This window comes from Ochotona curzoniae, unplaced genomic scaffold (genome assembly GCF_017591425.1).
Source record: "Ochotona curzoniae isolate NIBS_2020 unplaced genomic scaffold, NIBS_Ocur_1.0 contig_3622, whole genome shotgun sequence".
Lineage (NCBI taxonomy): Eukaryota > Metazoa > Chordata > Mammalia > Lagomorpha > Ochotonidae > Ochotona > Ochotona curzoniae.
In genome coordinates this window covers 10,328,695-10,356,154 of record NW_024465926.1, presented here as the reverse complement: position 1 = coordinate 10,356,154, position 27,460 = coordinate 10,328,695, and the positions used below count along the sequence as shown (strand labels likewise).

At 43.0% G+C, this 27,460-nt stretch overlaps 2 protein-coding genes and 1 non-coding gene across 4 annotated transcripts in view; all 3 read left to right on the top strand.

Moving 5' to 3' along the window:
• Positions 1-27,460, top strand: part of AP1G1 (adaptor related protein complex 1 subunit gamma 1) — a 62,562-nt gene that overhangs the window by 6,227 nt on the left and 28,875 nt on the right. For both annotated transcript variants that reach the window (XM_040982412.1, XM_040982413.1), the window contains exons 2-6: positions 10,761-10,964; positions 16,129-16,253; positions 22,605-22,746; positions 24,339-24,435; positions 26,154-26,230. In XM_040982412.1, coding sequence (XP_040838346.1) covers positions 10,764-10,964; positions 16,129-16,253; positions 22,605-22,746; positions 24,339-24,435; positions 26,154-26,230 — 642 coding nt within the window. In that variant the 5' untranslated portion in view covers positions 10,761-10,763. The remainder of the gene's footprint in view (positions 1-10,760; positions 10,965-16,128; positions 16,254-22,604; positions 22,747-24,338; positions 24,436-26,153; positions 26,231-27,460) is intronic.
• Positions 5,323-5,454, top strand: LOC121158140. Its single transcript, XR_005884157.1, has one exon. It is a non-coding gene; the product is annotated as a small nucleolar RNA SNORA13 (small nucleolar RNA).
• LOC121157939 (60S ribosomal protein L38-like) lies at positions 19,768-20,063 on the top strand. Its single transcript, XM_040982414.1, has one exon. The coding sequence runs from the start codon at positions 19,813-19,815 to the stop codon at positions 20,023-20,025; it is 213 nt and encodes a 70-aa protein (XP_040838348.1). The 5' UTR covers positions 19,768-19,812; the 3' UTR covers positions 20,026-20,063.

Below are 27,460 nucleotides of genomic sequence, written 5' to 3'. Positions count from 1 at the left end.
ACCTGTTCTTTGCCCCCAGGCTGACGAGTGTGGTGTGTTTTCTCTCAGGCGAAGGAGTGTAGCAGTTTTGTAGTACCAGTTGAATTGTCTATTTTTCCCTAAGCTGCTGGAAGATAAGAACTATTACATGTGTGATATGCCTTAGGCGTTGACAGCACTTGATGTGTGGTGATCACCGTGCAAAATCACTGTGAATGAAAATACTTTGGAAAAAGTGCTCATGCACCACACCGTGATGGCTGGTCAGTGTCAGCCGAGCGCAGTGAGGACCCTGAGTTCCGGAGTGTCGGCAGGGTATTTACATGCAGCTCCTAGAGTTGATGTTGGTGAGGTTTATTTTCAAGTTCAGAAAAGATACAGGGACTGGCACGATGGCTCGTCTGGTTAATCTTCCTCCTCCAAGCATGGCATACATGGGCGCCAGTTCATGTCCCAGCTCTTCTACTTTCCATCCAGCTCCCTGCTTGTGGAGGTGGTCCATGAAATGGAGGATGGCCCAAGTTCTTGACCCTGCACCTATGTGGGATACCCGGAAAATACCCCAGGCTCCTGGCTTCTGACTGGATCAGATCAGATCAGATTAGCTCTGGCCATCTCAGCCACTTGCAGAGTGAACCAGTGGATGAAAAATCTTTCTCTCTGTCTCTCCTCTCTGTAAATCTGCGTATCCAATATAAATACACATTTTAAAAAAGACAAAGCATATAGAATCTTTTTTCCATGTCTTTGAGAATACTATTTAGATGTTTAATCCTGAAATCAGTGTAACTTTTTGTCCCTCTGTTTCATTCAGCAGAAGCTTCAGGCAGTGTCAAAGGCATATGCTTTCACTACTGCCATGCTTCTTTCTTTGGAATATTACGTAATTCGTTATCCTGTGGAACTGACAAAAAAGACTGATGGCATGGTATAGTTGTCTTGTGATTGAAATCTTCACCTTAGCATGCCAGGATCCTGTATGGACACCAGTTCATATCCTGCCTGCTCCCCTTCCTTCCTAGCTCCCTGTTTATGGCCTGGAAAAGTGGAGGGAGATGGTCCAAAGACCTGGGTTCTTGCACCCCTGTGGGAGACCCAGATCAGCTGAGCTCCGCTCATTGTGGCCACTTGGGGAGTGAACCAGCAGGCAGAAGTGCTTTCTCTTGGTCTCTACTCCTCCTATAAATCTGTTTTCAATAAAAATAAATAAGTCTTAAAAAAAAAAAAAGACTGAGCTTCCCAATTTAGTACTAGTGGAAATAGACTGACCTCCGAAACATTTACCGGTTTTTTATCACTACCATGGAATACCTAAGCCAACTAACTTTATGTGGTTTGAGCTGAAGGAACAAAGAGAATAGTCAGTTGAGTTTTCCGTGATGGATAGTTTAGACGTGTTTGGGAGAAGGATCAAATGGTGGGGCAGAGAGCAGCGGGAGGGAGGGACGGGGCCAGGCCGTCACCAGAGAGTGTGACACCGTCTCACACAGCCGCCCTCGCAGGTTCACCTGTGTTTGAAGAATGTGCTTGTATATTGTTTCTATTGTATGAAATAATCTAATGATTAAATACATGGTAAAATATAAATATTCTCTTTATTATTAATAAGTTATTAATTTACTGGTAGATATTGGCATAGCAGAGTGCTGTTTGGGATGCTGTGTCCTGTGTTGGAGTGTTTAAGTTTGGATCCCAGCGACTTTCCCAACTCCAGCTTCGTGCTGATGCGGGCCGAAGGAGCTGTGTCTGTGCCCCAGTCTGGGAGAACCGGCCTCAGTTCTGGGCACAGCTCTGACTCTGTAGGCAGATGGGAGATGTCTGCTTGTTTTTCTGCTTTCCAAATAAATGAATAAAAAATTTAAGTTACTGATTTTCCTAAACCTCTTCCATTATTTATAGGCATATTACCCCGGTTATAGTTTTTCTTCAGTGTTTGTTTTTTTTTAAAGATTTACTTATTTTTATTACAAAGTCAGATATATAGAGAGATAGAGAGAGAGAGGAAAATCTTCGTCCAATGATTCACTCCCCAAGTGAGCTGCAATGGCTGGTGCTGTGCTTATCCGAAACCAGGAGCCAGGAACTTCCTCCTGGTCTCTCACACGGGTTCAGGATCCCAAAGCATTGGGCCATCCTCGACTGCTTTCCCAGGCCACAAGCAGGGAGCTGGATGGGAAGTGGAGCTGCCGGGATTAGAACCTGCGCCCATAAGGGATCCTGGCACGTTCAAGGCGAGGACTTTAGCCGCTAGGCCATGGTACTGGGCCCAGTGTTTGTCTTGATGTATACTTTATCTACTGTACTAACATGTGGAACTCTTTGTTTTTACAAAAGACATCATTCCATTTATTGCAAGTCTGCTTAAAAATTTGCTTATGCATTTTTGAAAGTGGGTTACAAAGACCAAAAGGAGAGACAGAGTGAGAGACTGAGATCCAAATGGACATGACGACCGGGACTATATCAGGCTGAAGCCAGGAGTCAGGAGATTCATAGTGGTCTCCAAAAGGGACAACAGGGCCTTAAACACTTAGGCTGACTTCCACTACTTTTCCAAGCTTATTGGCAAGGAGCTGGATTGGAAGTAGAGCGGCCAGAACATGTGCCACAGTATCTGCCCCTCTGTAACAAGTCTTAGCACATCGTGCTCGGTAAATATAATTTCATCTTGATCTATTTTTAAGTTATTTTATTTTATTTTTTATTGCAAAGTCAGATATACATGTACCAAATATACATTGAATCACTCCTTAAGCAGCTGCGATGGCAGAAGCTGACCCAATCAGAAGCCAGGAGCCTCTTGCAGGTCTCGCACGTGGGTGCAAGGTCCCAAGGCTTTGGGCCATCCTGGACTGCTTTCCCAAGCCACAAGCAGGGAGCTGGATGGGAAGTGGAGCAGCCGGGAGTAGAACCGGTGTCAATATGTTATTCCAGCACAGCGAGGACTTTAGCCACTAGGCTACTATGCCGGGCTCTCATCTTGACCTTTTAAACAGGTGTTTTCAGGTGCAAGTGTTGGTGCATGGTTAAGCCAACACTTGGGAAGTCCGCCTGTCTTATCAGAATGGCTTATTTGAATTCCTGATGCTCTGTGCTTCCTGCCCAGCTTCCTTGGAGTTTTATAGTTGTTTTTTTTTCCTTTTTTTCTCTTACCTTTCCCTTTATTTATTGGAAAGGCATATTGACAGGATAGACATAGATAAAGATTTTCCATCGGCTAGAAATTCCTCACATGGTTGCAGTGAGTGGAGCTGAGCTGAGCTGAGCAAAAGCAATAGAGAACAGCCCAAAGGCTTGGGATCCTACACCTGCGTGGGAGACCCGAAAGAAGCTTGTGGCTCTGGCTTCAGATTGGCTTTGCTCTGCTTTAGCCAGTGAGGCTGCTTGGGGGTGAACCAGCAGACAGAATAACTTTCTGTATCTCCTTCTCTTTATATCTGCTTTTCCAATAATAAAATAAAATCTTAAAAAAGTATTTTTTTAAAGTGGAGTGTTATCATTTTGTAGCTCTAATTTTCAAGTTGATGAAAATAAACTTAAAAAATGTATTTTTTTCTGGGCCTGGCCCAGCGCCGTGGTCTACCGGCTAAAGTCCTCGCCTTGAACATGCCAGGATCCTTTATGGGTGCAGGTTCTAATCCCAGCAGCTCCACTTCCCATCCAGCTCCCTGCTTGTGGCCTGGGAAAGCAGTCGAGGACAGCCCAAAGCCTTGGGACTCTGCACCCGCGTGGGAGACCTGGAGGAAGTTTCTGGATCCTGGCTTCGGATCAGCAGAGCGCTGGCCGTTGTGCTCACTTGGGGAGTGAATCATTGGACAGAAGATTTTCCTCTCTCTCTCTCTCTCCTCCTCTCTGCATATATGATTTTCCAATAAAAATAAAATAAATCTTTAAAATATACGTATGTATATATATATTTTTCTGGAATAATACACAGTGTTGGGAGGATGTCTTACATAATTTTCTTTTGTATAGACAATCAGTTGTATAAAATTCATGAAATTTTTGAGGCTCCCTTGTATATGCATATACTGATTTTGGAGGCCTGAACTTGTTAATGATAATTTCATATTCACATGGTATGTTTGCATTTGTGGAGCTTTTATTTTAGGTCTTTTGATGAATGTAGCCTAGATTTCATGTTTTTCTTCATATAGTACTTAGAACGAATTTATTTCTAGGTATTTTACTTAAACATTAATGTCAGTGGTACTTTTCCCCTTGCATATCAGAAACATGAGTTTAAAATCGGACAACTACCCCAAAAACGATGACGGCAAAAGTCTAGGAGAGTGGAGGTTTGAGGTTGACTGTGTCACCCAGTGGACATTGGGAGGACTGCCTCACCCTTGGACTGGTGAAACTGACAGCATTTCAGAACTATCTAAACCACTTGGTTGAAAACCTTAGAACAGGCACTATATTGGGACCCTGGGTTGGTGTTGGGTGGCGGTCCCCTATCCCTCGGTACTGGAACATTTGGGAAGCTGGGTGTGGCTTTCCCCTTTGTCTCTCCTCTTCCTCCAGAGAAGCAATAGAGAATTTGGAAACAATAATTTCACCCATTTTCCCCTAGCCCTCAATCCTTCCCACCCCGGTCAACCATGTGATCATCATCAAAAATTATAAAAGAAAAAAATATATATATAAATGAATATTGTGGGGCTGGTGCCTTGGCTTAGCAAGTTAAGCCTCTGCCTGAAGCACTGCCATTCCCAGTGGAGTCACAGCTGCTCCATTTCTGATCTGGCTCATTGCTAATGGCCTGGGAGGGCAGTGGAGTGTGACCCACATCCTTGGGCCCCTGCACCTGTGTGGGAGACCCAGGAGAAGCTCCTGGTCACTGGATTCAGAGTGGCCCAGCTCTGGCCATTGTGGCCATTTGAGCGAGCCAGTGGGTGGAAGATCTGTCCCTTTGTCTCTAAGTCTGCCTTACCCCTCCCCTCCCCCGCAAAATAATATTGTACTGTTTTCTTTCACCTGCCTCTTTTGACCACTCTCACTTGTATATCCAAAATCAGCAGAATTTAGATACATGAAAAATATACTGGGGAAAATTTGTTATTGTAGTCTAAAATAACCTTCTAATGTTTGTTCTTGTCATCCTGTGGAAAAATGTCCTTGAACAAATGTTTCTGGAATGAATGACATTAAGTTTGGTGGTTTGTGATTTTGCTCTATTCCTTTTTTTTTCTTTCTTTTTTAAAGATTTATTTTCATTACAAAGTCAGGTATAGAGAGAGGAGGAGAGACCCTCCTTGTGGATTTTGTTAATTTGAATTTTCGAAGTAGACTTTGCTCCTCAAGTTATGTGTGTTGATTACTTGAAAGGTGGCACCTAGTGGCCTTCGTGTTGCCCATTCGCCTTGGAAAGTGGCGAGTGTGGTGTCAAGGAAGGCGTACATTGACGCTTGGCAGCCTTTTCCAGCCCTGAGATTCGGCATCTCCGGTGCAGGATCTGCACAAGTGACAGTTGAAGCACGTGCCTGCCTCCCTGGGTGTGCCGCTGTCCACGGCGGGGCTGCGCGGTCGCCTGTGTCCAGGGTCTGTCCAGGAGGGAGCTGGGGCCGGGGGTGCGGCTCTTGCTGACTGAGCATCATCCGGACACCTAGGCCCATTTTATTGGGGGCATTTTAGTATTTTTTGCTGACAGTAGTGAGTTTGAGAAAGTAGAACACTGTCTTTCATTTAAATTTTTTAAAATTAAATTAAAATTTTTAAAGATTTATTTATTTTTATTGCAAAGTCAGATATGCAGAGAGGAGGAGAGATAGAGACAAAGATCTTCCATCCGATGATTCAAGTGGTTCCAAGTGACTGCAACGACCAGTGCTACGCTGATCTGAAGCCAGGATCCTGGAACTTCCTCCAGGTCTCCCACGTGGGTGCAGGGTCCCAAGGCTTTGGGCTGTCCTCGACTGCTTTCCCAGGCCACAAGCAGGGAGCTGGATGGGAAGTGGAGCTGCTGGGATTAGAACCTGATCTCGGCGCGTTCTAGGTGAGGACTTTAGCTGCTAGGCCACAGCGCTGGACCCTAATTTAATTTTTAAATTGAAAAAGATAGATGTACAGAGAGGAGGAGAAGAGACAGAGGAGGTCTTTCATCTGTTGATTCACTCCTGTGATGGTTGGAACGGCTGGAGCTGTGCCTATCTGAAGCCAGGAGCTTGGAGCTTCTTCCAGGTCTCTCACATGGGTGCAGGGTCTCAAGGATTTGGGCCGTCCTCGACTGCTTTCCCAGGCCACAAGCAGGGAGCTGGATGGGAAGCAGGGCTGTTGGGAGTAGAACTGGCGCCCGCATGGGATCCTGGGCGTGCAAGGCGAGGACCCCAACCACTGTGCCATCGCGCTGGGTCCCCCGAGCATAGGCTTTTAATGTCCCTCTCAGTAAACAGACTGCTGGTGTGGTAGAGGGGACAGATTCCATTAGTTACTGTACAGACTCCCTGTAAGTGTGGACCTGTCATCGTCCATGATTTCTTAAGACAGTGCCTACAGGTTAGTGTTCTTGCTGTACAAGTTGGCATGAAGTAATAATTTTTTTTAAGATTTATTTTTATTGGAAAGGCAGATCAGATTTATCCACAGACAAAGAGAAAGATCTTTTATCCTTTGATTCACTCCCGTAATGGTTGCAACGGCCAGAGTTGAGCTGATCTGAAACCAGGATCCAGGAGCTTGTTTGTCTAGGTCTCCCACGTGGGTGCAGGGTCCCAAGGCTTTGGGCCATCCTCGACTGCTTTCCCAGGCCACAGGCAGGGAGCTGGAAAGGAAGGGGAGTAGCTGGGACCCAAACCAGCGCTCATATGGTGTTTGCAAAGTGAGGATTTAGTCACTGTGCCATTTAAGGCAGAATTACAGAGAAAGAGATCTTTCACACATTGGCTCACTCCCCAAATGGCCTCCACGTCTTGGTTTGGTCCAGGCTGAGACCAAGAGCTTGTAACTCCATCTAGGCCTGCAAAGGTTCTGAAACTCAGTTATTTGTACCATCTTGTGCTATTGTCCCAGCTACTCTAGCAGGAAGCTTTACTGGAAAAGCTGAGACTTGAAGTGGCTCCCGTATGAAATGAGGGCATTGCAATTGTGAGTTTAATTTACTTTACAGTGCTGACCCCCAAGACTTTTTCCCCTGGTAGTTTTTCAGAAATCATTAGGTATTAATTAATAGATTAATTGATATAAGTATTTATTTATTTGAAAAAGAAATTCAGAGAGAGAAAGAGACAGAGGTATCTTCCATCCTCTGGGTCACTCCCCAGAAGGTTGCAGTGGCAGGGATGGGCCAGACCAAAGCAGGAGTCCGATCTCCTCTGAACCTCCCACATGGCTGTAGGGCCCTAGCTCTGGGACCATCTCCCATTGGTATCCCAGGCACACTTAGCAGGGACCTGGGTTGGAAGTGCAGAAGCTGGGTCTTCATTTGGTGCCTATGTGGGATACTGGCACTGCAGGCAGTGACTGCGTATCATGTCACACTGCCAGTCCTTATTTATATAAAAGGCAGAATTACAGAGAAAGAGGTAGAATCGGGGGCAGGTGTGGGGGTGGGGAGGGAGAGAAATTTAGAGGGGGAGAGAGAGAGATCTGTTGGTTCGTTCTCTAGCTGCCCAAGGTTTAGTCAGCACCTTGCTCTGGTCTCCCATTGGGCCGTAGGAACCCAAACACTTGAGCGCCCTTTGACTTTCCTAGGTGCTTAAGCAAGGAACTGGACCAGAAGTGCAGCAGCCAGAATTTAAACCCCAGGACTCAACATGAGATGAAGGTGCTGTAACCTGTGGGTTAACTCATGGTGCAACAACTATTGGTCATATCTGGAGTATTTTAAAATGAATCCTGGCAATCATGTAATTTCACCTATACATGTAATATTGATTTTTAAAGTATGGAGACAACTGTAGGTCTAGGTAAGCCTATTCAAAGCCAGGAGCCCGGAGCTTCTTCTCAGTCTCCCACGCGGGTGCAGGATCCCTAAGCTTTGGGCCGTCCTCTGCTGCTTTCTCAGGCCACAAGCAGGGAGCTGGATGGGAAGTTAGACCACTGCGATTAGATCTAGTGCCCATGTGGAATGCTGCTGCATGCAAGGCGAGAACTTCAGCCACTAGGCTACCGTGCTGGGCCCCAGAATGTTTTTTTTTTCTTGCTCAAGTTTTCTGTATTGCAAATTGATTCATTTTCATATGAGAAGTATTTCATTATGGATACATCCAATCATTTACCTGCTTATGGACCTTTGGGGTGTTTCCGGTTTTAACAGTTGTGAGTGAAGTCTTTGTCAGTATAAATTAGACAAGTCTTGGTGAAAACATGTTTTTGTTCTTAATAGTTTGGTACTTCTCTTGCATGAAAACTTCTGTTTATTTCTTGAGTCATAGTCTGACATATGTTTAAATTTATACAAACTACAAGCTCTTCCAAGGTACTGGCATAAGTTTTATTTCTGTTAATAGTTTTTGGAAACTCAGTTCTGTATCGTTGTCACTACTTGGTAGAGCTGATCTCCCTGCTGGTTCAGCCCGCAGATACCTGCAGCGCTGGGGCTGAACCAGCCTGGGCCGCAGCTGGGAATTCAGTTCCGACCTTTCCCATGTGAGTGGCAGGCTCCCAGTTACCTCGAGCCCTGCAGTGTCCGTGTTAGCGGGAAACTGGAGTCAAGAACTCCTGCCAGATGCTGACGCGGAGTGCCCTGAGGGGCAGTAGTGTCTTTGCTGCCTTGAAATGCTTGACCCGGTCAGTGCTCAGCTGTAGCCCTCCTGATGGCGTCAGGTAGCTTCCACTGTAATTTGTGGTATTTGTGTTTTTCTGATAATTAAGGATGCTATGCATTGTTTTGTGATTATTAGTGTATCTTTTTCTGAATTTGTATCTTTTATTCACTTTAAAATTTTGACTAAATTTAAAAGAGAAAGTGATCTTGCTAGTTCACTCTTCAAATTGCAACAACATTTGGAACTGGGCCAGACTAAAGCCAGGTATCAGAAATTTGATCTGGGTTCCCTGCATAGGGGGCAGGGACCAGTTCCTAGCCATCACCTGCCTCCTCCAGGGCACACATTAGCAACAAGCTGCAGTTAGAAGCCTACTCAACGCCAGGTACTCAGGAGTGGGGTGTGGGTATCTAAACAGTGTCTAAACAGCTGTGCTCAGCATCTGTCCCCACTTTCAAATGATTGTCTTATAACTGAATTGTAAAATGTATTTATTTCAAATATCTTATTTATTTTTGTTGGAAAGATTGATAGAGAGGAGACAGAAATATGTAGCTTTCATCCGATGATTCCCTCCCCATTGGTCACAATGGCTGGAGCAGGGCCCATTCTAAGCCAGGAGACAAACGTCTTCCGGGTCTCCCACGTGGGTGCAGGGTCCCAAGGCTTTGGGCCATCCTGGGCTGCTTTCCCAGGCCACAAGCAGAGAGCTGGATGGGAAGTGGAGCTGTTGGGATTAGAACTGGCGCCTATATAGAATGCTGGTGCTTGCAAGGTGAGGATTTAGCCACTGAGCCATTGTGCCAGGCTCTGAATTGTAAAATTTATATGTGGTGCATAGAAATCCTTTGTAAGTTTTTTTAGTTTGAAAGTTTTCCTTCTGTGGCTTTTCTCATTTTTACAGATTTGTCTTCTGAGACACAAAAGCTTTCAATTTTTATAAAATCTATCAGGGTTTCATTTGTATTTTGTGGTTATATAAGAAGTCTATTTAATCTGAATTCAGAAAGGTTTTTTTCTGTGTTTCCTACTGTAAGATTTTTGCTTTAGCTTTGGTGTTTGGTTCCATCCCCCCTCTTCTTTTTTTTACCATGTGAGCTTAGGGTTAGTGGAAACGCGTCCCTCTCCCCCACCTGCAAGTCATTGTAGTTCTAGTGTGAGCACTGTTTTTTTTAAGTTTTATTTATTTTTAATGGAAAAGCAGATTTACAGAAAGGAGAGACAGAGGCAATGATATTTCATCTGCTGATTCACTACCCACATGGCCGCAAAGGCTGGAACTGAGCCAATCCAAAGACAGGAGCCAGGAGCTTATGGGTCTCCCACTGGAGAGGGAGTGTTTAGGGTCCCAAGGCTTTGGGCCATCCTTGACTGCTTTTGTAGTCCACAAGCAAGGAGCTGGAAGGGAAGTGGAACTGCCAGGACAGGAACTGGTACCTGTATCAGATCCTGGCAGTTGTAAGGTGAGGATTTAGCCACATTGGGCCGTTTTCATTTTTAAAAACCTTCATGATATTGACAGTCTTATTCCCTGAGGTTGGCTTTTTTCATTTTCAGAGTATGTTCATGCTATATAGACTGAGATAGCGTCCTTGTTAGATATTTTTAAATTTGATAATTCGTCTTCCCTGCTCATTTGCTGTTTTGTTGAACTGAGCTGTGGGTGTGACTGTATCCATCTGTAGTTTGTAGTTTGATAGCAGTTGAGCAGAAATACCTTTGACATAGGGTCATATATGGTTTTTCTTTATTACATGAAGGATTGAAAACCAATTGTGTTGGCATAGTTCTTATTTTGATATTAGTGGTAGACTTTGCGTGTTGGTGAGTTCTTTGTCTTACTTTGCTTAATTTACTACACAACATTTTTGTTTATACCATTCCCAGGAACTTACTGAATTGAGAATTTGGTTTATGATGGCATGTTTAGCAAGTCTGTTTAGCTTAGTCAAGCTGGACCTGGGAATTCTTGCATTTTTATAAATCAGATGAAAGTTGATTTGGGAAGTTGTGTGGACACTTCTGAGAGTGTAAACATGTGACCCTCTCTGTTTACTGTCTTTCCACGTGCAGAGAATGCCAGCCCCCATCAGATTGCGGGAGCTGATCCGGACCATCCGGACAGCCCGAACCCAAGCTGAGGAGCGAGAGATGATCCAGAAGGAGTGTGCTGCCATCCGCTCGTCCTTTAGGGAAGAAGACAATACATACCGATGTCGGAATGTGGCAAAACTGCTCTACATGCACATGCTGGGCTACCCTGCTCACTTTGGCCAGGTAGGCTGGTCTGAGATGGCTGCCAGCAGAGGCAGTCTTGGATGGTGCTGTTGCTTGGGGGTTGTTAGTTCCGTGAAGAGAGGAGGTTTGGTAGTCTTGCAGTTTGATCACAGAGGAACTGAAGGCAGGAGTGAGGGAAAGCAGCAGATCTGAAAGGTGCGATATTACCTTCTGTGTCCTGTCCATTGAGACTCATGTAGAGCAGAGGATGCTTTGGCGGTGGCCTCCAGCTTGATGAGGATTAACCAGTGGATTGCAGTTATTCTGCCAAAGGGCTTGCTTGGACTATAATCAGTAGTCAAGAAAGATATGCTAGATGTTTTCTTAATTTTTTTCTCTATATGCAGGATTTAATAGGTGCCCATGTTGGGATGCCAGCATTGAAGCAGTGTTGACTCCCATGAATTTTTAAAAAGTGTAATACATTCATTGAAATGCATCTCATTCATATAAAAGATAATAGTGGCTTTAAGTCTAAAACTCTGAAGTTTTAAATGATAAGTTTGTAAGATCGGTTCAGGGTCTGGCGTTGCATTGTGTTGCAGTGGGTTAAACCACCCCTTGTGCTGTCACCGTCCCCTACTGGAGTGCTGATGGAGTCCTGGCTGCTCTGCTTCGGATCCAGTGTCTTGCTGTTGTACCTACGAAGGCAATGGATGATGGCCCAAGAGCTTGAGACCTTACCACACATATGGAAGACCCAGGATAGAATTCCTGGCTTTTGGTCTTGTCTTGGCAAAATCCTGACTGTTGTGGCCATTTTGGTTGTAAACCAGTTGAGTTATCTGTCCTCAAAAAAAGCAGGCAAGCTGATACTTTTTTATTTATTTATTAAAGATTTATTTTTATTAGAAAGACAAACATACAGAGAAAGGTGATACAGAGGTGATACAGAGAAAGATCTTCATTTGTCTACTGATTCGCTGCCTAAGTGGCTGCAGTGGTTGGTGCTGAACTGATTCGAAGCCAGGAGCCAGGAGCTGCTTTTGGGTCTCCCAAGGAGGTGCAGAGTCCTATGGCTTTGGGCTGTCCTCTACCGCTTTTCCAGGCCACAAACAGGGAGCTGGATGGCAAGCGGAGCAGCGAGCAGGGCCACGAACTGGCACTCATATGGGCTCCTGGCGCATGCAAGGCAAGAATTTAGCCATTAGGCTATTGTGCTGGGTCTAGGCAAGCTGATATGAGTGGGTTAGTATATAATGTGAATATGAATTAATGTATCTTTTTAAAATAAATTCATTCATTTTTATTTGAAAGCCATTTTTTTCCTTCCTTCCCTTCTGTTTCTTTCTTTCTTTTTAAGATTTATTTATTTTTATTGCAAAGTCAGATACGCAGAGAGGAGGAGAGATAGAGAGGAAGATCTTCCATCCGATGATTCACTCCCCAAGTGAGTGCAACGGCTGGTGCTGTGCCGATCTAAAGCCAGGAGCCAGGAACTTCCTCCGGGTCTCCCATGTAGGTACAGGGTCCCAAGGCTTTGGGCTGTCCTCGACTGCTTTCCCAGGCCACAGGCAGGGAGCTGGATGGGAAGTGGAGCTGCCGGGACTAGAACCGGCACCCATATAGGATCCTGGCACGTTCAAGGCGAGGACTTTAGCTGCTAGGCCATGGTGCTGAGCCCATAAAGTTCTTTTTAAAAAACATTTATTGAAAAGGCAGATTTAGAGAGAGAAGGAGATACAGAGAGAAACATCTTCCATAAACTGATTCACACTCCCCAAGTGGCTACAACAGCCACAACTGAGCTGATCTTTTTTTTTTTTTTTTTTTTTTTTTTTTTTGCAAAGAGAAGAGAGAGAAAAGTCTTCCATTCATTGGTTCACTCCCTAAATGGTTGTAACAGCCAGGGCTGAGCTGATCTAAAGCTAGGAGCCAGGTGCTTCCTCTCTGTCTTCCCACGTGGGTGTGTGAGTACAAGGGTGGGGCCATCCTGTGCTGCTTTCCCAGGCCAAAAGCAGGGCGCCGGATAGAAGTAGAGCAGCCTGGAAGTGACCCAGGGTGCTCGCACTAGCAGGTGGCGGATTATTAGCCTGTGACATCATGTACCAGTCCCATATTAATGCTTCTTATTGTGAATAAAACTGAAAGGTATTTGGATGAAAATCAATTATACTGTATATTCAAAATTTTATAAATTTTGAAACTGCTGAAACTACTTTTGGTAGTGGGTATTTGTTTTATTGGCTGAGTGTTGAAGTGGCTAGGTAGAACTCCCAGCTTGGATTTCTGGTTTCAGCCTCTTGCTTGTGTGCGTGCTGCAGGGTGATGAGATCACTCAGGCAGTCGGTTTGAATTCCTGGCTTCAGCCTCCGGCCCTTGCAGGCACTGGGGAGTGACAGAGCAGATGAAATTTTCTTTCTCAAATAAAACTTGAGAAAACCTTAAGCCCACTCAACTTCACATGTATATTAAGGGTCCTAAGGCACAGTTGAGATTAACAGCTGTTTTGGAGTTTGATTACTTCTAGGAGAAAAGGGAAATGGAATTGAGACTTGATATACAGAGGTCTTGTTTAAGTTGTAATATTAAAATAAACAAGATAAAGTGTTAAAATTTGATAAAGCTGGTTAAGCTGGTTTAGTGGGTTAGTGACTGATTTCTGTTGTATACATGCATCTTTTTTTTTAAAGATTTATTTTATTATTGAAAAATCAGATTTACAGAGAGAAGGAGAGACAGCGAGAACGATATTCCATCTGCTGGTTCACTCCCCAAGTGGCTGTAATGGCTGGAGCTCAGGCAGTCTGAAACCCGGAGCCAGGAGCTTCTTCTGGGTCTGCCACGCAGGTGCAGGGTTCCAAGGCTTTGGGCCATCCTCTGCTGCTTTCCTGGGCACAATAGCAATGAACTGGATCAGAAGCAGAGCAGCTGGGTTTGAACCAGTGTCCATATGAAAGGCTGGTGTCACAGGTGGAGGCTTAACCTACTATACCATAGTTTCAGCCCTGAGTTTTCTTTTTTGATCCAGGTTGTTCTCTGTTTGAATCATGTGCTTCGCAGCAGTATAGGCATTCATGAACCATAGGTGTTTCTAAATGCACATAAATTGGAAAAGTATTGTTTTGCTTTCCTGTTTGACTTTTTAAACCTAATAGATAAATTTATATTAGAAAATATTTTTGTATGATCTTATTGTCAATTATTGCTGCTTCCTTTCTGATTCATGTTTATAAAGGATAACTTAATTTTTAAAACATTTTTTACATATTTTTAAAGATTCGTTTATCTGCTTGAAAGAGGCTGGAAGAGAGAAAGAGAAAGAAAGAATGAGATCTTTATCTGCAGGTTATTCCTCAGGTGGCCTCAGTGATCAGGGCTGGGTCAAGCCAAAGCCAACAGCTAGGGAACTTCTTCCGGGTCTCCCACAAGGCTGTCGGGGCTCCAAGCACGCGACTCAGACTCCACTTCTTTCCCCAGACCTTCAGCAGGGAGCTGGATCAGACGTGGAGTAGCCACAGCAGCAGCCTGGACCGTATGGGATACTGAAGTTGTAGGTGGTGGCTTACCTCACTGTGTCACAAACCTGACCTCCTAAATATACGTATTTTAAAAGATGTATTTATTTTTATTTGAAAGACAGTTTTGGAGAGAAGGAGAGTTAGAAAAATCTTCCATCTACTGGTTTACTTTCCAGGCAGCAGCAGCAACAGTCAGAGCTGAACCAGTTTGAAAGCAGGTGCTTCTTGTCTGGATCTCCCATGTGGATGCAGGGGCTCAAAGACCTTAGCTATCCTCCAGTGCTCTCCCAGGCCGCAGGCAGGGAGCTGGATTGGGAATGGAACAGCTGGGACATGGACCGGTACCCATATGTGATGCCGGCACTGCAGGCGGAGGATTATCCTCTAAGCCTCCTTGCTGGCCACCTGGTTCTTGGTTTTGAAAGCTCTTCTTGGAGAGTCAGACTTGTGGATGCCCTTGGAAAACTGCTGTTCCACATGGAATGTTTGACCTTTTTATTATTTGTCGTGTTGGAGTGATAAAAGTATATGAAAGTGTTGGTAACTTTCTAGAAAGGAGACAACTCTTTAACTGTGAGGAGTTTTAAGCCTGGACAGTTATATAAGTAAATCATAAAATACCTTAACTCCACTACTAAGTTTTTTTTCTTCCTCTCTCTATATTTTTTTAAGATTTATTTATTTTTATTGCAAAGTCAGACATATAGAGAGGAGAAGAGACAAAGATCTTCTGTCCGATGATTCACTCCCCAAGTGAGCGCAACGGCTGGTACTGCGCCGATCCAAAGCCAGGAGCCAGGAGCTTCTTGGTCTCTCACACGGGTGCAGGGTCCCAAGGCTTTGGGCCGTCCTCGACTGTTTTCTCAGGCCATAGGCAGGGAGCTGGAAGGGAAGTGGGATCCCATATGGGATCCCGGCGCGTTCAAGGTGAGGACTTTAGCCACTTGGCCACGGTGCTGGGCCCAGGATATGTGTGTATTTATAGTTGCTCATTAAAGGGATGGGATGCTGCATGCATGTGGGAGATCTGGAGGACACTCTTGGCTTCCAGCTTCAGGTCAGCTCTCGTCTGGCCATTATAGCCATTTTGGGAGTGGGTTGGCGGATGGAAGATCTCTCTCCATCTCTCTCTGTAACCCTGACTGTCAAGTGAAAATTAGTAAAATAATAAAAGTGAATGAAAAATATAGGAAACAAAAGATCCTTCCTCATAGTGCTTAAAAGCCCCAAGTGTATTAAGTTAGTTATTGTCTGTTTCTTTTTAAATTAATTACATGTTCTTGATCTTTAGGACAGTGTTTGACACTTTGATGTGTTTCCAGCCACTGAACTTTTTGATTCTTGATATGTGAAGCACACGTGAACACATATGTGTTTTAGGTGCTCAGTCAGTGTAACGGAGGGATAGTATTTGGAATTTTGGGTTTCTTTGTGTCTGTCACAGTGGTTAATAAGTTTGTGTTTTTAGAAATGTAGAGCTAAAGTAAAACTTTTGGATTCTTAAAATGGCATGTGGCCTTGTTATTCTAGAATTTGAGTACTGTTATCAGGATCCCCAAAGGTCTTGCATATTTGCCTTTTCTTTAGGTAATTTGATGATAGTTTATACTTCAGTCATCTGGGAATTTGAATAAAAATATTGCTTTGTTAATGATGGTAACAACTTCTTAATTTCTTCCCCACCCCTTTTTCTTTCTTGGTAGTTGGAGTGCCTCAAGCTTATTGCATCTCAGAAATTTACAGACAAACGCATTGGCTATTTAGGGGCAATGCTGCTTTTAGATGAAAGACAAGATGTCCATCTTCTCATGACAAACTGTATTAAGAAGTAAGTTTTACCTTTCCTTTCAAGAATTTTTTAGGTGTTATACCAGTACATCAGGAGCTCCTACTATTGATTTTCTCTTTAGTGATAGCTAATATGCTTTGTAGAAGGTATATTTAATTAAAGGTAGGCATTGTTGTGTATCTGTATCTTCAGGCATAAGAACTTAAGTTAACGATGAAATAAACACTTGGGCTGTCATAGAAAAGGATTTGTAAACTTTCAGATTTCTTGTTTTTCCAGGCTATTGAATGTTATAAATAAATGAAGCTTCTCATTTCTCAAAAAAATTACTGTTTATATTACATATATAGAGGTAAAAAGAGTAGTCTTGCTTGTCAGCCGTTTAATCCACCTGAGATTTTACTTGCATGGAATTTTACTTAGCCCTGTGGATTTTTGTAAATAGCCCTTCTCCTTAATACCTCCTTTACTGATGCACGAGTTATGCTTGTTTAACTTTGTTACAAATGGAAGAATACTTGCAAGATGGAGGAATTGACAGACATGAAATTAAGTTCTTTCCATCATCTCTGTTACAGTTTTCTATTGAAAAGCTACTGATATTCTGATGGACTTAAATACTTGCAAATAATGTCTGGTTTTGGTTTTACTTTGTTTTGAGCTTTTAACTGCCATTTTGGACTTCTTTTTTATTTACAGTATTTCTGTTTTTGATAGTAGAATCGGGATATTGGTGATCAAATGTGGAGTTTGAAAACTTGTACTTTTTTGTGGTAATTGTGTTCTACTTTAAATTTTCCAGTGAATAATGGAAAGCTCCAAAATAATTAATTATTATTATTTTGTTGTAATGAGAAAGTGTAGCATTTTTAAAAATGCTTTTTTATTTACTAGAAAGGGTTATAGAGAGACAAAGAGAAACAGAGCTGGCTCACCCCCCAGATGGAAACAGTCGCCAGGGCTGAGCCAGTCTGAAGCTAACAGCCAGGAGCTTCTTCCAGGCCTCCTATGTGGTGCAGGGGCCCAGGGACTTGGGCCATCCTCTGCTGCTTCCCCAGACTGGTTAGCAGGGAGTTGGATCATGAAGTATAGCAACCAGGAAACAAACTGGCCCCCAAATAGGATGTTGGCGCTACAGGCCACAGCTTTGCATACTCTGCCCCAGGTGCTAGTCCCAAAGTGAAGTGTTTAAATACAGGACATCTTTGGATTCATTTTAGGAGAATTTTTATTTTCTTGGCTGTGAAGTATGTTAATAATGAAAATTGTATCTTAATTCTTTTTTTTTTTTGAATAAATATTTACTGCACATGTGCTAAGTACCAGGAACTATTGCAAACACTAGGATAGAAACAAAGGAGAGAAGTCCTTGATGTCGTGAAGGGTACGTTCCAGGTGTTCAGCATGATTCTTCTGTGCTTTCTCTGGCCAGGTCTTCCAAGCGTTTCTTTAACTTTTGTTCTTGCACGCTCTGGTGCCCTTACTCAGGCTCTCAGTCACATGCTGATAATTTGGCAGTTCTACCTGGCAGTGAGTTTGTGTTGGAGTTAATAGCAAACTTAAGCACAGGTTTGTAGCACGATAAAGATGGAAAAATGAGGCACGCACATGAAGAAGAAATCCTTGGGTTTAGTTTTTATGATCCTAGCATAATACAAAGTAAATTTAAGAAAAAACAAGAGCAGATCTCAAACAGGGGTAGATCCAACTTTGGGCTTGCATTTTTTAATCTGTTAATGAACATGTGTGTGATCTTTTAAGTCCTGGGGTTTTTAGTTTTGTTGTTGGGTGGTTTTTTTTTGTTTTGTTTTGTTTGTATTAGGGCATAATGAAATCTTTATGTTTAATAATGAGGGCTTGCCTCATTGCTCATTGGCTTAGAAAAATATTTAATTATCACAGACCTTGGAATCAAATCTTAAGTTGGGTCTGATACTTAAGAGCTTATATTTTGAAAATCTTCATAATCATTGAAAAATTAAAACTCCACTAAATGCTTTTGGGAGCTGGAATCCTAAATGATGAAGTCATAATTGATATACTTACTTTTGTGAGTAATCTTATGTCATAAAATAGATTTAATTTAGCATTATTAATTGACATTTTGCTTGTTTCTTTAAAAAATTTATTTGTTGGAAAGAAAGAGTGACTTCCATCCACTGGCTCAATTCCTTGAACCCCTGCCATGCTGTGGGAGACCTGCATGGAGGCCTAGGCTCCTGGCTCTGCCTTTCCTGGGTGCCTGTCCTTGTGGCTGGTTAGGGAATGAACCAGCAGCTGGAGTTTCTCTTTGTCTATCTCTTTCAAATACATAAATTAATCTTTTAAGCAATAGAGTTGAGGGGTGATAAAATGATTTTATAGTGCTTTGTGGTTGGCACTCTTAAATGAAGCTGTGAGTATATAGCCGTGACTTCATTATGGTGCTCCTGACTTCGTTTGTGCTCTGGTATAGCTCTAATGTCCCACTGGCACAACTGTTGACTTAGTTGACAAATAGTGTATTAAGATTGTGACAACAGCACAAATCAGATGGACTCTGAAATAATCTTCTGCATTTTCTTGAGACTGGTGAACCACACTTTGAGAATAAATATTGCAGGGGAAGGAAGCTCAGCGGGCTTCTGGGACCACCTCATCCTGGAAGTTATTTTGTGTTTTGACCCTCACTGGTGCCTGTAGCCAGGCCGCATGGCTTCACTTCTTTCCCTGTCCCCACCTCCCCCCCTCCTGCGCCAAAGTGCCCAGGCGGACCCAGCCAAAGGCGCTGGGCAAATGGCGCACTCTAATTGAGGGGTCTTGATTTGCAGGGAAAGGATGGGATCACACAGGTGGCAGTGAGAGATGACCTGTGATTTTTGTGTCTAGGTCAGGAATTACAGCTGAGGGACTTCCATAGACAAATCTATGATGTGTATTTAAGTAGAGGACTGACAGCAGATTGCTTTGAGGGGGAGAAAAAGAGTGAGAGAAGTGGGTCTGATAGCAGGATCTGTGGAGGAAATGTGGGCTCACTTCTGTGGGACTGCAGTCTCTGCTGGCTCGTCTAAAGAACTGCGGGTGGGGTCAGGCCTTGCTGGGGAGGTACGGGGGACCCTTGCTGGGTTGGGGTTCCCACTGGTGAGGGCAAAAGTAGGATTGGTGGCAGTAGGCTTGGCTGGGCATGGCTACAGACTGCACTGGTGCGGGTGTGTACTGGGATTGTGGAGCGTTAGATTGCGCTGGACTTCAACCCCCTACTGGCACTCATGAACACCAGGTTGGGTGTAGAACAGACCAGACTAGGTCTTGACTTCCCCCGAACTGTGTGAAAGCCGTGTCTGGTTGTGGGCCAGTATTGTTGGGCTGTAACACCCAATAACAAGAACCAGAATGGGTGTTGCTAGTTGAGCAAGGCTACGGTTCTTGCCAGGGCAGAAGGTGGGCAAAGTCAGCCTGGGTCAGCGATCCACTGGTGTGCATGAGAACTGCCACTGGGAGGAGACTAGATGGAGGAGCTTAGGGAAACTCCTTCATTGGGATGCAGTTCCTTCAGGTGAGCACAAGAAGCAAGGCACTCTGGTGTCTGGCTGCCCGGTGCTGCCTGCCGCCCGTTGCCATGCACCACAAAGTCAAAGAGATCAAAGACTTCCTGCTGACAGTGCGGCGCAAGGATGCCAAGTATGTCAAGATGAAGAAAAACAAGGACAACGTGAAGTTCAAAGTGCGCTGCAGCAGGTACCTGTACACGTTGGTCATCATGGACAAGGAAAAGGCCGAGAAGCTCAAGCAGTTGCTTCCCCCAGGCCTGTTGGTGAAGGAGCTGAAGTGAAGAGAATCTGCTGGAACTGCATTAAAGTTTTTAAATGACAAAAAAAAAAAAAAAAAAAAAAAAGCAAGGCAAGAAGCAGCTGAGACAATGCCGTGTTACACTACCTGCCAGCATAGCATACATGTGGGTCAGGTCTGGAGACAGACCAGTCTGGGCCAGCACATAACACCCACTGGCAGATTTGAAAACCAGGGCAAGGGCAGGAGAGCCAGATCAGTCTGCACACCAGCCAGTTCACATTAGGATCGGGACAGCAATCAGACTGGGATAGGATAAGCTGCAGCACCCACCAGTAGGAGCTGGAACAGGGGACAGACTAGACTAGGCCAGGCTGTGGAATAAAATTGTGGATGCTGAGGTGGGACGTGTCATGCCAGCCTGGACCCAGTGGGGGATAGATTCATGAGTCCCAGGGACGGAGGATCTGACAGGGCTTGGGTAGCTTGGCTCAGGTCCTGGGGTTTGCCTAAGGGTGGGGGCCAGGTTCCTGAGCCCTGGGGACAGGGGAACTGGTAGGGTTTGGGTCCCTTGACCAAGATCCTGGTGCCTCCCTTTTAGGTGGGTGTGTTGGGTTCATGATCCTCAGGGTTGGGGGATCTGGCGGGCCTTGAGTCTCCTGGCCTAGGTCCTAAGGCCGTCCTACTAGTTAGGTGTCAGGTTCATGAGCCCCAGGGGTTTGTGGGGTGGGGGTTGCGGAATCTGGCGATGCTTGGGTTGCCTCGCCTGGGTCCTGGGAACTGGGTGCCAGGTTTGTGAGCCCTAGGGGTGGGGAATCCGGCAATGCTTGGGATGCCTGGTCTGGGTGCTTGGGCTTGCCTGCAAGAACATGTCCTACTTATTGAAAAAGGTGGAGTAGTGGACACAGGCGCTGTGGTAAAAGGAGAATATGGCAGCTCATTTGGTGCCGTAACAGAAGCACAGAACTAACTGGACAACCATGCCAAAGAAACGATGACAGCAGAAAATCTCAGTGACTGGGAAGGTGACATCATCCTTGGATCAGTGACATCAGCAGCATTTCAGAATTATCCAAACCACTTGGACAGAACGCTCGGAATATGTACACATTGAGACCCTGGGTTGATATGAGGTGGTGGTTCCTCATCCCTGAGTACTGGGACATGTGGAAAGTCAAGAGTGGTTTCTCCCTTTGTCATTTCCCTTCCCCCAGGAACAACAAGAAGAAATAGCAAATTTGGAAACAAGAGTACACCTAATTTTTCCTAAACCTTGATCCTTTCTGCACTGACCCACATGCAATCATTATAAAAAATAAAATTTATAAAAAAAATTTTTTAAAGTAAGTTACTAAAATGATTTAAAAGCTGCTAAAGTCAGCTTTTCAGTAGTGCGAGCTGATTATAGTACGTAGATGAATTTACTGGTTCAAACTTTAAAAGAAGCATTTTTTGAAGTATACTTCCTAACTGGTTTAGAATTTTTATATGTGGTAATCATTGCCTGTTGAAGATATCGTGTATACGTACTAGCAGTCACTGTCGTTGTCTGCCAAAGCCTACCACAGTTTGTTAAAGCTGGCCTTGGGCCAGCATCATGGCACAGAGGGCTCAGCTTTGCTTATGACGTCAGCATTTAGCATTGGAGTGCTCGTTTGAGTCCCAGCAGGAGAGCTCAAGTGCTCGTGTCCTTGCCACCCCAGATGGTGTCCCTGCATCCACATGAGAAATTGGGGCAGGGCCCGACGCGGTGGCGCAAGTGGTTAAAGGTCCTCGCCTTGCACGCCCGGGATCCCATATGGGCGCCGGTTCTAATCCCGGCAGCCCCGCTTCCCTTCCAGCTCCCTGCCTGTGGCCTGGGAAAGCAGTCGAGGACGGCCCAAGGCTTTGGGAGCCTGCACCCGCGTGGGAGACCCAGAAGAGGCTCCTGGCTTCGGATCGGCATAGTATCGGCCCGTTGCGCTCACTTGGGGAGTGAATCATCGGACGGAAGACCTTCCTCTCTGTCTCTCCTCTCTGTATATCCGCCTTTCCAATAAAAAAAATAATAAAAATAAATCTTTAAAAAAAAAAAAGAAATTGGGGCGGATGTCCTGGCTCCTGGAGTATAAAATTATTTAATTTAATATTAAATAATTCAAGCATAAGACTGAAGGTGTCAAGGGGTAACTGAATTTCCAGTGTGGCGTGTTTATTATCTGATGTGTGCTAGCAGTACAGATGGCGTTTTCTAATTTCTAGAAAAGGATTTCGGTTCATGTCTCGTTTTACTTTTAGTTGTGAGTAATAGTGGAACATATTAAGACTCTTTTAAAGATAGTTTTGTTTTGTGTTTTAATCATGGCCACTTTTTACTTTTTAAAGTGGATGCCTTTAGTTATCCAACAGATAATACATTGTCCCATGTCTACTGCTTTGGTGTTTGGAAACATTTGTAAGAATTTTAAGGCAGAAGTGTCTTAACTGTATTGATAAATTCTGATAAAATTGAGACAGCATTTTCTGTAACAAATTAACGTTTTGATCCTTTGGATTGTTTTAGAGAAATTCTGAGCCCTGTTCAGCTGGTTTGTCAAATTGTGAAGTTTCTTCACAGTGAGCACCTCTTTTTCTCTCTTGCAGTGACCTTAATCACAGCACGCAGTTTGTGCAGGGGCTCGCACTCTGTACGCTCGGCTGCATGGGCTCCTCAGAGATGTGCAGAGATCTCGCAGGAGAGGTGGAGAAACTTCTGAAAACCTCCAACTCTTACTTAAGAAAAAAGGTAATTTGAAAGTGATTCATTTTTCTAAGAGGCAGAAAAAGAGAGGGAGAGCTCTTATCCACTGGTGTAGTTCTCAAACGCCAGGGGAGGGCCAAGATGAAGGTAGGAGCTAGGTGTTCAGGTCATCTCTGTGAGGGGGCAGGGACCTAGCTCTTCAATACATCACTGTGGGCTGATCTTGTGCGCATTAGTGGGAAGCTGTCATTGGGATCAGATGAAAACAGTGTGGTTGTAGTTGGAACTCCCAGAATCCAGCTTAGTGTGCAGGTATCCTAACTGGCATCTTTATGCCAATCCAAATGTCTGTGATACTTTTCTCTGTGAATTCTATTTCATATTGGGTGTATTTTAAAGGAATTGCATTTCTTCCTTTTTTCAAGGAAGTAACTGTGCAAGGTGGCATAACTAATCCCTAACTACTGATTTAAAACAGTATTAAACAAGGCTGATTCTTTATGCAAGCACTTTTATTCTTAGTGTTTCTTTTTCAGTACCTGTGTGTATCTGGAAGAGTGGTTCCGCTGATACGTAAATGACTGTTAGGAAGTTATGTTGAACCCACTTTACTAACTTGATACATCACAGTGCAATTGCAATGAGAAAGTTATTATTTTACCTGCTTTTAGTTGTTGACACAATGATTTTATTGGATTTCTTAAAATTGTAATTGAACTCTAAAACTTGCACAAGTATTTGGAAGTCTAAGAAAGGAAAACATTATCATCTGTTTCACGTTTCCTGTATGTTTTTATCAGTAGTACGAGAAAGAGGTGATACCCTGTTAATAATGGCTGCAAACAAATTAAATTTTTCTTATTTGTAAGTCAGTCCTTTTCTTTAAAGAATATATGAGTTTTTGTTGTTTAGAAAGGACAGGATAACATTAAATCAGGTATTCCAGTAGATTAGGAAAACAACTTTGACTCCCAAAAGTAATTTAAGGGGAATTAACAGAAATCTTGTTAATCTCTCTAAGCCTTTATTATAGTTGATTGAAGCAACTGTTAGGAGTATGTTGACAGGGGAATAATTAATCTTTAGCTGTTTATTTCCCATGAACAAGCTAATAATTCATACCATGGTTTTTTTTTTTTCCCTGTGACTGGTTAAGTATATTTCAATTTTTTTTTGGTATCAGCAGAATGTCAGATGAAGCATTGTTAAGCATAGCAGTGGATCTGTGGTATCTGCAGTATACATGCTTAAAGTTTATGTCTTTGTACCTGTTTACCATTTTACTCAAGTATGATGATCGCAGATGGAGATTCTTACCTATTTTTTATTTTCTACAAACTATATTTAACTTCTTTAGCAAATCACATTAGCTGTGATTAGTCTCGAAAGATTTTTTCCCAGTTGAATGGCAGTATATCATCAAAGGGACAGGTGCATTTGAAGTTTTCCCTAATATAGTAGTTCAAACTGGAAAGCCCCAACCACTTAATAAGTAGTAAAGCTCATATCTAACACCTTTGTTCATGTTTCAAGTAGATGGAACTAGTACGTTTTTTGGTTGTTGTTGTTTTAAAGATTTGTTGCCTTGATTTAAATGAAATAAATCTCTTGTCTCTTATTTATTTATTTTTTTATAGGCAGCATTATGTGCTGTTCATGTCATCAGGAAGGTCCCTGAGCTTATGGAGATGTTTTTACCAGCAACAAAAAATTTATTGAATGAGAAGAACCATGGTAATGTGATTTGGATGCACTTAAAGTGCTGAGGGAGAAAGGGAGAGAGAAAAGGCTTAAGACTATGTAGCCCTGAGTCTCAGTACAGTGGATTTTTCTATTGTGTTTGTTCATTTTTAAAGAAAGATCTGATCTGCTGTATCTCTTTTCTACTCAGATATTCTAGTTTTATATTTAGGGAGTGATTCCTTCTTAGGTTGTCTTTCACTGATAGTCCTCTCTTACCATACTAAAAGTACTAGATCTCGTTCCTAATAGTCCGTGTAACGTGTGAATGATCCTGCCCCTGATTTTTATGTGTAGAACTCTTTGATTTCTTGCCTTTTTTTCACAATAAAACTTTTTTTCTTCATTATGTGATAGAAGTATAAGACCCGTGAAAATTCTTTTGGGTTACTTCCTAATGGGAGTTTGAAATGGGTGTTCAACTATCTGTATGAAATTCAAGAGGAATTAAAAATGGGATGTGGCTATTTCCCCAAATATTTTATTCTTTCTTTGAAGTCAGTGAAACAAGTTCTGAAAAAATTATGTTTCTTAAAAACTGATTTGGTGTATTTTATTATTTAGTTAATTCAGTGCTGTGCCCAGAATGCTCAAAATACATTGGTTGAACAGATAAATGTTCATGGAACTTACTTATTTCTTATTATAAAGTAATAAGAAAGATTCTTTTTAATTGACTGGAACAAGTAAATTCAATTTTATTCACAGTTGTCTTGGAGTTTTGATATTTTTTATCTGGAAATAAAAATATTTTGCTTCTTGAATTATCTGTCAGAACTTAGCTAACAGATTACTAACATGGAACAGATAATACCTGGTATTATATAGGAGCATGTCATTATGCATACTGTCAAATGGAGACACCCATGTGTTGGTTGTCATCTAAACAATTATTTTTATATTTATTTTAAACTAATGGATAAAATTGTACATATTATAGGCTACCATGTGATGTTTTTATACACGAATACTTTGTGATGATCCTTTGATCAAGGATCAACATTCTTTGTCCTCAAATATCTGTCATTTCTTTATGATGAAAATGTTCAAAATATTTTCTTGTAGGTTTTTTTTTTTTTTTTTAATTGGAAAGGCAGATACACAGAGAGAAGGAAAAAGATCTTCTGTTCGCTGGTTCACTCTCCAAGTGGCCATAATGGCCAGAGTTGAGCAATTCTGAAGCTAGAAGCCTCTAGCTATTTTGTATTAAAAGAAAAATACACACTACATTAGGTTGTCAGTATAGATTTGTTTATTTTATGTGAAAGGCAGAGTTACAGAGAGAGAAGAGAAACAGAAATCTTCCATCTTCTGGTTCACTCCCCAGAGCTCCGTCCCACCGAAACCAGAAGCTTCTTCCCAAAGTGTGGAGGAGTGCAAGCACTGGAGCTGCCTTTGTGGCTTTCCCAGGCCATTAGCAAGGAACTGGAGCACAGGTGGACTGGCTGGGAGTGCCTGCATGGCATGCCTGCATTCAGGTGGAGGCTACACTGCTATTTCACAGTGCCAGTCCCAGAGTTTCCTTTTGTAAGGAGTTGACAGGCATGAAGTCATTACGTACTTCTTTGTTATTTACTTCAGTGCTTAAATGCTTTGGGGAAATCAGAAGTAGCAACTTGCTTTCTGAGTGGACCCTCAGTAACTCAGATCCCTGTCCTAGTAGTGTGAGTGACATAGCTTCATTCTTAGTTTTTTTTTATCTTCTCTTTCAGGTGTCCTTCACACATCTGTAGTTCTTCTTACAGAAATGTGTGAGCGCAGCCCCGACATGCTTGCTCATTTCAGAAAGGTAGGTCCCTTCAGTTTGCCTAAACCTTTCTTGATTCAAAGATGATTTTACTGAAAAGGATATGATATGTCTCACGATTTTCTTTTGAAAGCAAGCAGTAGCATTGAATAAAGAATTTAAGCAACCCTGCTTTGTGGTAGGGCTGGAATCCAGATTTAAGGAAATAAGAGCTGACACTGTGGTAGTGTTCTTCCCTTCCGTAATAAAAGTCTTCTCATTGTTGGTAGACACACCGATCTTTCTCATGTTTTTCTGCTGTTTTCACATTTGAGTCAAGAAATGTAGCCTGAGCTCAGATTACAAATAGGAACGGTGTGTGAACGCATGCACACCCTTTTTCCTTTTTAAAATTTGTGATGAATTTTTTTAAGATGAAAATTACGCACTAAGTGTTTTTTTTTTTTTTTTATTCCACTGTTCACTTTAGGCAATTGACTTGTGTGATGGAAGTCATTACTTTATTACAGTTCTCCTGTCTCTCGTTGATTTAACTCAACATTTTTTTTTCAAGATCTTAAAATTTTTATTGGAAAGGCAGATTGGTTTCCAGAGAGAAGGAGATACAGAGAAAGATCTTCTATCCTCTGGTTCACTCCCGAATGGCTGCAATGGCTGGAGCTGAGCCGATCTGAAGCCACAAGTTTCTTTGGGTCTCCCACCTGGGTACAGGGTATAAGACTTTAGGCCATCCTCCACTGCTTTGCTAGTCCTCCAAAAGGGAGCTGGATGGAAAGTGGAGCAGCAGGGACACGAACCAGCACCGCTATGGGTCGCTATTACTTGCAGGGTGAAGATTCGGCCATTGAACCATTGTGCCGCGCCCAGCTTTTTAAAACTTTGAAAATAAGAGGGAGAGGCAGAGGTCTTCCATTAGCTTAGTCACTCCCCTTGTGGTTGTATCTGTTGATTAGGGTTGAGCTGTTTTGGCCTGGAGTCTGAAACTCCACTTGGATCTCCTGTGTTGGTGGTAGAGGCCCAAACACTTAAGCATTCTTCTGCTGCCTTCCCAGGCACAGTCAAGGAGCTGGATCAGGTGTGGAACAATCTGGACTCAGATATGGACTGTCAAATCGTGGTTCAACCACTTTGCTGCAACTCTGACCATTCCCATTTTTTTTCACTAGTTTTTTTTTCCCAAGATTTATTTCTTTTTATCAGAAAGGCAGATATACAGAGAGACGGAGAGACAGAGAGAAACATATTCCATTCGTTGATTCACTCCCCAAATGG

Excerpts from the sequence above, each read along its gene's own strand:
- LOC121157939 (XM_040982414.1), top strand. The coding sequence starts at position 19,813 with ATGCACCACAAAGTCAAAGAGATCAAAGACTTCCTGCTGACAGTGCGG.